The following is a 13,198-nucleotide window of genomic DNA, read 5'->3' as shown; positions in this document are numbered from 1 at the left end:
AGCAAAGTAGTCTTAATAGTAGTGTTTATCACTAAAAGGTAATACCTCTGAAACAGTGACACAGTTTAACATTTCTAATAATTCTGAACAGTAAATCTGGATAGTTTTGTGTATTGTAATTAAGTTGCTCTTTTATGTGGAAAAGCAAAGGTTGCATGTTGAATTTCTGACACTGAATTATTATTCTCAGTAATGTTTTTTCTATGTGAAAATGTCAAACACTGGAAAACATCACTCTCCCGGATCAGTGTATAGTCATTTGTGTTCTTTTGCTGTAAGAGCATAATATATTATAGCAATAACCCACTCCTGGGTGTGGGTAATGCTAAATTTACCCACGGTTGGCGTGGTTTGGTCCCAAGGGCGAAGCCCGAGGGACCAAACAAAGCCAACTGTGGGTAATTAGCATTACCCACCCAGAAGTGGTTATTATATGACATTATTTAAGAAAAGAAACTATTACTTTTCTTAAATAATGGCATAATATAATGCCTGTTTACTGCCCTTCCGCAGATGTCTGGCATCAGCGGCAGTTCTGATGTACTGGCGCCTGCGCGGTACATCAGAGCTGTGAGCAAAACAGCGGAGAAAGCAAGATCTCCGTTGCTTTTTAGTCTCGCTATGTTAAATGAGTTTAACATAGCGAGACAGTTTTAAAATAAGCAACGGCCATCTCCGTTGCTTATTTTAAAACTGTCTTGCTATGTTAAACTCATTTAACATAGCGACACTCTAAAAAAAAGCAACTGAGATCTTGATTTCTTCGTTGCTGTTTTTTAAAACACTGTCACGCTATGTTAAATGGGTTTAACATAGAGACAGCTTTAAAATAACAACGGAGATCTCCGTTGCTTATTTTAAACTGTCTCATATGTTAAACCCATTTAACATAGCGAGACAGTGTTTTTAAAAAAACGAGTTATACTAATGGAAAAAAGTCCGGGCGACCGGACCATTTTCCATTAGTATAACTCGATTTACAATGGGCACGCTGGCCAATCAGCGTGCACGTTTTGGGGGGGTCATGGTATAATTAAAATGTTATATACTATACTTGTTTGTTCTGAAGAAATGTTTTGAGTCCTAAATGCTGAATCTCAACACATGCATAAAAGGAATGCTGTCAAACTGTAATAAAAAATAATTTAGGAGTGACCATATGAGTGGTTCATTCACTGAGCTCATAAAATAACACAAGTTCTAATTATATCTATTTTCACAGCTTACTTTTCCAGTCAAAAATGCCCCTTGTGAAGAATTTACATGAATTCTGCTCATGTAAAAGTTGGAATGAAATTTATCGATTTCACACACAGATTCCACCAGCACACACGCAAGCACAAAAATTCATACTGTCTCTGACAAGACAAATACGAGCATTTAGCTGTGATGAAGTGATAACAGTGGCTAGTTACTTTAATTCACAGACTGTCTCCTCACCCCTACAGACAGCCGTCTTGCATTATAAATCTATATATCTGAGACCAAAGTAAAAGAAATCATAGCCACAGTAATGCAATTCACCCTGTTCTCTGAGACATGCTGTCACACTCCCTGACATGCCATAGTAACATTTTTTTACAGTATACAAGTAAATTTAATGTCCCTTGCCTTCACAGAGATGCCCTGCCTACCCACCCCTTTCTGTTTGTGCACACCACTATCCAACTGCAATTACTTCAGACACTAATAAGTACAGTAACATGCTTCATCTTCTTGCTCTGACATGCATGCAAAGCTCTTCCCTGAGAAGAGAAATTGATGTTGTTTTAAGAGTTCAAGTAAATTTAATATATTTTTTTCCTCTCATATACAATTTGCCTTCACAATCTGAGAGACACTGTCTGACAACGTACACCTCTGATGTATTACTGTGCTAAAATTAAAAATTAAAATGTGTTCCTTTCATACCTGTGCACTGCCTCATCTTAACTAACCACTGTGATGGCTAGCTTGTGAATGAATCAGCAGCTTAGGCTATACCAATGCAAACCATTTTGAGGTGATATCAAATTTGCCCTTGAATAGGATGGTAAATGAAACAAAACATAAATGTCTTCTCAACATTAAATAAACGTGTTAAACACAGAGAAAAGTAATGTAAGTCAGCATTTAAAATTACAAGCTATAATGTGTGTAAAAATATTACATCATATCTGTCATTTGCAAAAATGTGCTAAATGTTTCTTATTAACATATGAAAGATATAGTAGCAGTTTACTGTACATAAGAAAAAAAGATGTGAAGGAAATAATAACATTTCTTCTAGACTGCATTTTTGAATAAAGGAACAGTTAAGTGAAATTGAAATTGTACTCACATCCATGATCTTATAGCCTGTTTTACAGTTGACAATAATGTAATCCAGGAAGCGATACTCATCCTGAATGGGGCTGATTATAGTATACATATCTTTTGGAACTGGGTTAGGACATCGAACCTCTGTAAAAATCCAAAAGCACAGAGCATATGAATATAAGCATATGACTCAGCTAGTCAGTCTTCTTCATATAACTAAAGTCTTAATGGAAGTGGTGCAGTACTGTAAGAAAACAATTGGAATTTCTCAAGTGTATGAAATAAAACTTGAAAAAAGAAAAAGCAAACTAAGTGATGAATGCCTCACACTTAAAAAATCAACAGATGAAAAGCAGCTGTATAGAGGGATTCTGGCACAAACAAAAGTTATACTGATAGTGTGTTGCCCTTGACAACCAAACAGCAGAGAAGCAAGTTAGCATTTTTTTAATTTATTTTTAGCCCACTAGACACATCATTTTTCAGAGTCAAGCCTGCAACATTATCTTTATAAATTTCTTGCTCAGAGTTGCAGAGTAGCCACATGGAGGATGAGGGGCTGAAACCTTTGACAACAGGAAGCAGCTTGGTGACAGGTCATAGCCATAGTTTTCTGCACTAACTGCTACATGCACTCAGGGAAGACATGGAGATTCCATATAAAAAACACCCTGCTGTTATGTATGGTGTGCACACAAGTATGTTCATCGCTTAACTCCTTTCTACAATCACTTAAGTAAGAATGCCAATATATGCCTCAGTAGCCATAATAACTGATATTTTCAAAAGTTTACAGGCACAGCTATACCTGCAGAGTCAACTTACCAAGATATAACAAAATTCACTTCCAGGTATGACAACTCATTAACTGCAGAGAAAAATACAATATTTTTTTAAATATGAGGAAGTCATGAAGTTTATTTTATTGACTTTCAAAGTCGGTATGTTTTCTTCTCAATCCAGCAGCCATAAATGAGAGTTTCAACAATGAATATGTGTTTCTTTGGTAAAGAAAACATTTACAAATGGATATATAAGTGAAGTAGTGGTTAGCATTTAGGACTCAAAAGCATCTCTTCATATGATTCATTTCCCAGCAGGGTGGCCTCTGTGTAGAATCCAGAGGTCACCTCTGTGAACATTTGGGCTTTTTGTGAATAATCATGTTTCCTCCCACATCCAAGAGACATGCTTCTCCATATCTATGTGTATGCGTACATGCTCATATGCATATACGTGCGTGTGTGTGTGTGTGTGTGTGTGTGTGTGTGTGTGTGTGTGTGTGTGTGTGTGTGTGTGTGTGTGTGTGTGTGTGTGTGGCATGCTTACTCCTTCTTATGATTACTTCTTCCCCTAATATTCCTGTGCAGGATAAATTTCATGTTGGAAAATGAATGAATGACTGGATGGATGAAAGAAAGAGTGATTGAATTTTAAAAGCCAATAGGTTCATAGGTACTTACTAGGCCATTCGTCTGTTTGGATATTCCCTTGAAGTTTCTAACCCTTATATTTTAAGTGCAAATAATCCAGAGATGAGTTGCCTCATCCATGAGGGACAAGGATGCTGAACCAGGGTAAATATATGGCTACCCATTCATTTGTCCAGATTACTTTTGAATAGGGTAGGAAACGTATTTTATGTGAAGAAAAAGATGATTTCAAAAAACTGGTATTCTCTGTGATATATATATCTACCTCTCCAACATGGTTTATTTATGTTGTAAAAGAGATTTTGATCTCTTATGTGGGTGTTTATGTGCCCATTGTTCTTGTGAATGTGTGGTAGGGCTGACTGTCTAGAGTCTTTTCATGCTCTGTATGCAAGGCAGCAATCATGCCTCAGTGGCATGTGTGATACTGAGAAGAGGGAGAAGGCTCTAAGATGTCTACATAGTTTTTATGATGTAGGCCTTTGATCTTCTTAGTAAGAAAGCAAAATGGGTGTTCAAGGTGTGTCAAATAGTTGGACAGGAACATGCAAAAGGGGGAATTACTCTCAATGACTGGCCTGAAGACTTCAGAATACGGTTAAATAATCAAATTCCTGGACCTGAATGCCATATCCATAGCAAGGAGCTGTGTAATAAAACAATAGTGGATATAAGGTGAGTGAAGGACAGTTCATTGTCTACATGGGTTCCCAGATCTAAAAATATTGCATCAATTTTCAGGGGTATATTCTCACTATAATACTTACATGGGACCTCTTGCTTACTAAAGGACACTGCTAAACATTTCTTCACATTCAGTTTTAGTCCTTGGTCTTGAAACCAGCTATTAGTTTGGAAAAGGGTCTCTTGGAGGATTGTGGTGTCCTCTGGGAAGTTTATGATGGCACTGTGTTCACAATCGTCTCCAAACTTGGCCATCCATAGTCACTTAATAGTTGTGTCTTGATGTTTAAATGGAGAATGTGAGGAGAAGTCCACCAGGTTTAAGAAGCAAGATCTACCCTTAACAAAACCAAACTGGGTCATGTCAAGAGTTTGAAGGTTGCTCATATCCTGGTTGATATGGTCCATGATGATTCTTTCCATGGCCTTGCAGATAAGGCTGTTCAACCTAATGGTTCTATAGTTTCCATGGTCAGTTAATGGACCCCCTTTGTGCAAGGGGATAAATGTTCCTGTTCTCCACTCCGCCGGCACAAAATCAGTGCTCAGGCTGTGGTTAAAGAGACTTTTAAGTGGTTCCACTAGGTCTTGTTTTAGATTGTTTAGTAAGCAACCTGGGATGTCCCATAGAGGCTGTATTTTTGGCATTGGAGATACTTGTAGAGGACTGGTGTCAGGAATGCAGTGGGATGTGGCAGGTGGGGATGGGGGGGGGGATTAATTGCCAAATCTGTCAGCCTGCAGGCTGACAATATCTTCAGGTTCCGTATGAGTGGTGCCATCCACTATAAGTTCAGCACAAGCTCGCCATTCCCTTTTTCAGATGTAACTAAAGAATGCCTTATGATTACCTTTAGCTAGAGATGCTAATTTAGTCTCATAACCGGGTTTACAGGACTTTACATGGTTTCTGATTTGCTTGTTTAAACTGTGGAGGGCAATCTTCTTTGCTGAGTAAGTTCCCCTCTTGTTTTTAGATATCAGTTTGTTTGTTTTGTTATATAACTTATTTATACTTGCAGTCCACCATGGTTGTATGTTTTTTCTAGAGGACCTGGTTTTAGTCCTGTCAGGTACAGCCAAGTCAGCACATTTGTTTAAGTGGCTATATAGGGTGTCTGTGTACTCCTTTGGATAGCAGTCAGTGTTGGCTGTGTTAGCAGGGCTTTGAAACCTTTTGTGCCATTGTTTAGAAGACTAGTTTGCTTTGGAGAAATTTTGTAGTTGTTTTGCTCCTGTGGGGGTGTGAAGTCTGATTTGTACCTCAAACTAGACAGATTTATGGTCTGACTTAACCAGGGAGGACAACACACAGGGGGTACTACAGTGACCCCCCATGGTGGTGAGTACCAGGTCTAGGGCATTTGAGCCCCTTCTGGGGGTGCAGACCAATTGTTTCAGGGCATTTGAATTAACAAACTTAAAGAGCAATCTTATTTTTGCTTGCATAAGTCACCCAATCGATGGATGGGTAGTTGAAATCTCCCAGGACCAAGGTGTTTGGTTGTATATTGAGCAACTCTAGCAAGTCCAGATAGGCAGTGTGTTTCTCCTGGTTCATGACAGGAAACCTGTGTCTAGCTATGACGTGGTAGAATATTTTACCTATAGTTATGTGGACCTTGAGTAGTTCATGAGAGTCATACTGTCCCACCAGTCTCGAGGTGTATTTGGATTTAATAAAAATGGATACACCTCCACCTTTGGTTCTTTCACACTCATTTTGTGGTCTGAATCTGTGAAAGGCATTGTAGCCTTGTATGGTCAGGGTGCTCTCTGTGGTCTTGAATTAAGCCTCAGTGACTGCACAGATGTCATCATCTTCCAAGGTGAGGAATGCTTCCAAGGAGTGCAATTTACTGTTTAGGCTCCTAGCATTAAGCAACATGACCTTAAATTTGTCTCTAGTGGATTTCTTTACATCTGAAGTTTTGTTGTTTTGACATTCTAAAAAAAGCACTATGGGGAGGCAAGCATCTTTGCCAGTATCTGAAAGTCTTGTGGAGACAGATGAAGGCCATCTCTGGCAAAGCATCATGGTCTGTCAACCATGTCTTCCCAGGCTGACAGATACTGGATCCCCTTGGAGTGACACTAGAAGCTAAGCCAGTTGTTGAAATCAATCATTTTTTTGTCTGTACTGTTGCATCATCCTAGTTGAAGGTAGAATGCAGATTAGGGCTAGGGACATATCTGCCTGGAATACATAATCTGAGAGTTCTATCATGTCTGTCTTTGGGTCTACTTTGACCCATCAAAATTACAGTTAATCAAAACTCACTTACCTGTTCCCAGTTCTTCGAAACATCAGATATGCGAAAGCACGGACTGCCAAAATCCTTCCCCTGTCAAAGGAACCACTTGGCCACCATGGTGAACTTTGCCCTTTCTGCAATGAAGTGTGATCTTGGAGTTGGAATATTTAAGAAGGGGTGTGTGAGTGGGTTTGTTTTGGTCCGTGTGGGTTTTGTCCTGTGGTGGCCAAGTGGTTCCTTTCACAGGGAAAGGATTTTGGCAGTCCCTGCTTTCGGATCACTGACATTTCGAAGAACTGGGAAGGGGTTAGTAAGTTTTAATTAACTGTAATTACAATGGGTCAAAGTAGATCCCTTTCTTCATATAGTCCAGGTAGGTACATCTCAAGTCATTCATTCTAACATGTACTATGACAGAGTCATAACGATAATTGTTGCTGAGTGACTTGAGTGCATGTCTGACTTGAAGGATCCTGGCACCTGACAGGCAACTGACTAGCATGTCCAACCTTGTGACAGGGACATGTGCCTTACTATCGAGTTATCTATGACCAGGACATTTGTTTTTGAGATGTTTTGCCTTAGGGGCTTAATTGTTGAGACACTGATATGCATGTTGTTATATGTAATGGTGGATTATGTTTGTGTACCAGTATGTGTGGGTTGTTTGCACATGGGAGGTCTCTGGTCTTTTGGTAGGCTCTTGATGAGTACATCCACATATGTGGTTTTATGTGTCTTGAATTTATCTTTTGTAAGAGGAGGTGTGTGTGTGTGTGTGTGTGTGTGTGTGTGTGTGTGTGTGTGTGTGTGTGTGTGTGTGTGCTGACCACCTGTTTAATGTCTTGTTTATTGTTACTTGAGAGGACTGATTCAAGTTTCATGGTATAGTTATGTCTCTTCACATACTGCATTTGCTTTAAGAGCACGTGGTTGTCAGTATACATGAGGCAATTGCTATGTTGCCACAGGATGCTCATGTCAATCAGGCTGGCTGAGGAAATGTTGAGAAACTGACTGTCCATAATAGCAGGTAATTCCTAAGTACTAGTTTGTGACAGGGTGAATTAGATCAGCTATTGCTCTGGGATTAAAAAAGGGACTTAATTATATAGAAGATCAGGGATGAAAAAGTGGGGCAACACTGCTCAGTGCTCAGCTGAGATGCCAAAAGTACAGAAATGTGCAGCTGAGTTGACAAAAGAGTAGCAGGATAGCCTGAGTGGATTTCATTGACTGGAGTCTAAGGAAAAAAGTATTTCTAGGATTTGAGCCTGTAGAGGCACAGCTAACCCCCACTGTGTGGTGCGCAGCTACGCACAAATGTGAAGCTTATATACAGGCAAAATTAAACAGTTTTAAACCAGTCTGCCAATAGGAAATCACACAATGATCCTCCCTCCAGTAATCCCCAGCTAAGACAAGGCTATATCCACACTCTTCTGCCAGAAGAGTGCAGAGGAGCCCCTCTTAATGTAAGATGGCTGGATTTGAGTTCAGGTATATAAAAACAAGCTAGATTCAGCAAGTCTGGATCTAGTCTATGCTAATCTAAATAATATTTCAGTGCAAAACAAGTGCAGGTAATAAGAAGGCACAAACAGTGAAAGAGTCAAAAAGGCACAAATGAATGGAGTAAAACAGTAAAATACAGATGAAAATGTAGATCAGACTCAAAATAAGTTTAAATTCTTGTTCTTAGCTTTGGATGGCTTGGATTCAAATAGAAACATGCTGGACCTCTGGCAAAGGGCACCAAATGCAGAGCAGCTCCAGTTAATTGATCCATAATGAATGGTCAGCCTGTCATGGATAAGCACTAGGTTAGCTGGCCTTGCAGACCATTTTAAGGCTAGTTTATTTCCCTCAACGGTGAAAATCAAACTCTCTACCTTGTATCTATAAGGTAAACATCTTACTCATTATGCCAACCCCCAAATCTTCACAGTTCATCCTAGAGTAAGTAGTTTATTTTGCAAACAGAAAAGGTTAGGCCTGCTTTGCCATGAAAAAATATGCTGTAACATAACAGGTAAAACCAAAAAATTCAGTCTTTCAGCTGCTTAATACAAATGCTCAGCTTTCTCACCAATGGGCAGAACAAACATAGGTCCTGACAGCACCTATTGCACTTCTATAAACCAGACAGAAAAGTCTTTTAAAAATAGCTTCTGCTTTGTATACTCAATGACTCTGTTACTAAGACTTTCACTACTTTTTAGTTTGTCCTTGTAGACTCCCATCTCATATCACATGCTCTGGCCTCAGAAAGTGTGATAAGAGACTTAGTGACACAGGTGGACAGTGGTTTCACCTTTGATAACCACATCACCACAACAGACAGGAAATCCTTCTATGTGGCACACCTCATCACTAAAGGCTTTTCATCCAGGAAAAAAGGAGGTCATTGTCCCACTGTACTTATCCATCATTAGACCCATTATAGAATACAATGCCCCATTTGGTATGTATCTCCTAAGACATCTGCAACAACTGGAAAGGCCACAGAAATATCTCACTAAAAGAATCACAGCCCTAAAGCAGATGCCCTATGCTGACCATCTAAAAAAACTCCAGCTATACTCTGTCACATATCATCTACTCAGAGGTGATCTCTGCTTCACATACAAGGCCATGTCAAACCCAGAGCTGTTGGACATGATACACTTTAAGAAATCCCAATCCCTCACAGCCACACGCTCCAGGGATCTAAACCTTGTCATCACAATGAATAAAACATGCTGGAGGGATAGGTTCCTAACCCAGAGACTCCCCAGACTCTGGAATAGACTGCCCATACATGTCAAGTAGAGTGCCTCTTTAGCCGTCTTCAAAAGGAACCTTGATGATTGGATGGGAGATAGGGAATTCATCCCGGGGATTATGTCAGTTACTCTGCTAGACAGGGGTCCAGGGAAGTAAATATTGTGGGAAGAAATAGCCAGGGAATTGTTATGGCTAGGCTTGTACAGTTTCCCTTGCACAGGTGTTTGGTTTCTACACCAGATATTAATTGCGTTCCATTCTAAGTATGTCACTGTTTTCCATTACAATATTAAACCGTGCCTGGTTCAGACCCTTCCTAAGCTTTGTACTGGAAGAACAGCCATGCTGCATTACAATATAGATATCTATGCCTGGCATACAAGACATTGTCGGACCTCCACCCTGTTGAATCTCCTGCATATCCACAAAATGAAACAGCACCATAATTACCCATTCTAAAGACTTAAACCTTGCCTGTGATATAAATAGGACCTGTTGGTATGTATCCAAGAGACAACCTCTTCTCTGGAACAGGCTTCCCATCCATATGATGCAGCGTTCTTCCCTAACCATATATAACTTGGACAATTGACATAGACAGCCTGTAAATGGCTCATCTCCCAGGCCCCTGCTTGTAAATATTTCATCTCCCAAGCCTCTGCTTACACCTATCAAGGGTAGCAGAGCTTGTCCGAGATTTGAGATGTATGGCTTGGTTTAAAAAGAGCCTTGTGGTCATTAGCCTGGTAAACACCTATGAACCTATAATAGATTGATAGATAGATTGGTAGAGAGCTAAATAGATAGAAATATAGATAGATAGATAGATAGATAGATAGATAGATAGATAGATAGATAGATAAAAAGATAACTTGGCATTAATTCCTATCTTGTCAGGTGGGTGGCCAACTGGCTCACTGATAAGACCCACAAGGTCAAAATAGGTCCACCATCTCTGACAGCAGACCTGTCACTAGTGGTGTTTCCCCAGTCATCTGTCCTGGAACCCCTGCTGTTTAGCATCTACTTCTCAGAGGTCCAGGCAAAAACTAAGGGCCTGTGGCTGACCAAGTTTGCGGATGACTGTAAGTTAGGTGCTGTCGTTGACTCCCCAAATGATGTTAACATACTGCAAGAGGGTCTCCCAGCTACAAATAACTGATGCCAAAGTCATGGCCTTAAGTTAAATGCAAAAAAATGTATTATCATGCCATTCAGCAAAAACACAGCCCCTACTGATTACCACATCAATGGCAACCCCCTAAGCACACAACCAGTGTTGAGAAACCTGGGTACTCAGGTTGACAGCAATCTCACATTTGATCATCATGTGGTGGCAGTGGTCAGAAAAGCCTTTTACTTGGTTCATCTCATATGTAAATGGATTACATCCAGAAAAAGGAAGTTATTACCTCTCTGTACTCCTCCCTCATTAGGCCTATAATTGAGTATAATGCCCCGTTTGGTATGTACCTCTCCAAACATCTGCACCAACTAGAAAGGCCACAGAAATACCTCAAAAAGAGAATCCATGGCCTCCAAGATCTGTCCTAAGTGAACAGGCTCAAATCACTATCACTCTAGTCAGTATCATACAGATCGCTCAGAGGTGATCTGCATTTTGCCTACAAGGCAATATCGGACCGTGCCCTACTAGAGATGTTCCATATCCATAAGTCTAACTTCTTGCGCATTACCCACTCAATAGGTGTAAATCTAATATGCGACATCAACAAAACCTGCTGGAGAGACAGGTTTGTCTCCCAGAGGCTGCCCCATCTCTGGAATAGACTTCCCTGTGATGCTCCTGCACTGGCCCAGTAATCAAGGAGCCTCAATCCTCACTAATGGCAACAGTGAGGGATGTACACAATGGGAGGATGACAAGTACACACACACAGTAAAGTACAATTTCCCTCAAGGGCACACAGATATCACAGTCAGTCTGGGGCTGGTTTCTGCCTCTTTCTCCAGATCACCAATAAGACTCCCCACTAGGACAGCTATAGGGTTGAGATCTCAGCTGAGTGATCAAGCCACAACCTCCAGCACCATCTCTGTCCAACCAGTACTTCATGTCCCTGCCCAAGTAGCTGACACACACACACACTTGATATCTGATTGATATACAAACACATACACACTCCTGTGAAAGGCTGGTTCAGGTTTTTTATCTATGCCCTCTTCTGCCCAGACTATAAGCTAGTTATCACTGCCACCAACCACTCTTTGTCAGCTACTCTAAGGCCCTTAGCAACAGGTGACCAATCCTACTGTGTAATGTTACTATTATCCAAATGGTAGTCTGACCAAGTCTTGCAAGGCTATTGGAGAGGCCTGTACAGTGTCACCAAATACATATGCAAGTACTCTAGGAGCTTAAATATGTCTCACAAATATCAGTCACAAAGATAGTTTTAGTTCCCAGGCTAACAGATACTAACAGAATTTTAACATCTCTGTGTGAGAAGTACATATCTCTCAGAAGTTTGCAGAACATGGAAGCCATAAAACAATAAAACACTTTTACATTTGAAGCCTAGTGATTATTTCCTTTTCAAGACAATACAAAAACTCGTAGCTCTAGACATTGTGTCTCCTGCTGAGCTGAAACTGAGAGATAACACAGTCGTAAAACACTTTTTATTTCAACTTATTTTCTTGAAGTTTTGCAAGTTAACACTGTACGTTCCAGATTCTACTATTAAAACATACATTTGCACAGGTATACCGTTTATATACAATTTTGTTCTTTTCCAGTAGGGTACACTGTGAGTACATTCTTGAAGCTCAATACATAAAATACAGTTCTGTATAAATCATATCAATATTCACAAATGACATATGATTATTTATAAAATTCCAGATAGCATGGCTGGCAGTGTCAAATTCCCATACAAGTCAAACAGAGTACCTTGCTAACCCTCTTCAAGGACAACCTTGATGAATGGATGGGAAACCACAAATTTGTCCCAGGGATTCCACCGTTGTCCCTCACTTGACAGGGGCAACAGGTGCTGACTGAGGTTTCTTTCTTGGGGATAAACTCTTAGCTAAGCTTGTAAGGGCCCCATTGCCATTAGCCTAGTAACCTCCTATGATTTTATGACAGATTGATAGATAGATAGATAGATAGATAGATAGATAGATAGATAGATAGATAGATAGATAGATAGGATAGAAATATTGTTTGTAAAAAGAACAGCCACTTACTATCAGAGGAGTATCGGATTTTCCAGCCTTTACTGTCCCCAGATTCATCAGTGATGAAGTTGATGTTAACTATGTTGCTGAAGGTTTCTATCATTCCCGAATGATTTGAACCACAGAAAGTCCCAAGGTCTTTGTCATTAGCAGTGAGCTAGAAATAAAGTTACAAGGAGATCAGCACTGTTAGCACACTGAGTTTCCACTATTAATCATCACATTTTTATTCTAGTCAGACAATGATGAAACACGTTCATATGTCTATAAGAACTCAATGTGCTACACTCAGTGTTATCTAGCAGTGAGACACAATGCTACATTCTTCAATATCTTGTCCAGTTATATGAAAAATGTTCCCAATCATGTTTCTGGGATTAAGTAAATCTTCTTCTGCAAAATCGGTAAAATACACAAAAAAGAGCAGTTCTTAAAGTGCAAATGTACATCTGAAAAAAAGTGATATGCTTAATCTGATTCAGAATCATTTTGTTCATTTTTAAGTTGTGCATTGTATAATAAATTATATATTACAATCATACATGGTGAAAGATACAT

The 13,198-nt window shown here is 39.8% G+C and overlaps 1 protein-coding gene across 1 annotated transcript in view; it reads right to left on the bottom strand.

Moving 5' to 3' along the window:
- Positions 1-13,198, bottom strand: part of LOC122808713 (complement C1r subcomponent-like) — a 365,688-nt gene that overhangs the window by 178,513 nt on the left and 173,977 nt on the right. Inside the window, exons 6-7 of the mRNA XM_044079702.1 lie at positions 12,650-12,797; positions 2,321-2,442 (exon numbers count right to left, since the gene is read on the bottom strand). Coding sequence (XP_043935637.1) covers positions 2,321-2,442; positions 12,650-12,797 — 270 coding nt within the window. The remainder of the gene's footprint in view (positions 1-2,320; positions 2,443-12,649; positions 12,798-13,198) is intronic.

Source organism: Protopterus annectens, chromosome 8.part0 (genome assembly GCF_019279795.1).
Source record: "Protopterus annectens isolate FY-2018-M chromosome 8.part0, PAN1.0, whole genome shotgun sequence".
Taxonomy (NCBI): Eukaryota; Metazoa; Chordata; order Ceratodontiformes; family Protopteridae; genus Protopterus; species Protopterus annectens.
Note: the sequence above shows the minus strand (reverse complement) of the source record. Positions and strands in the feature narration are given on the sequence as shown.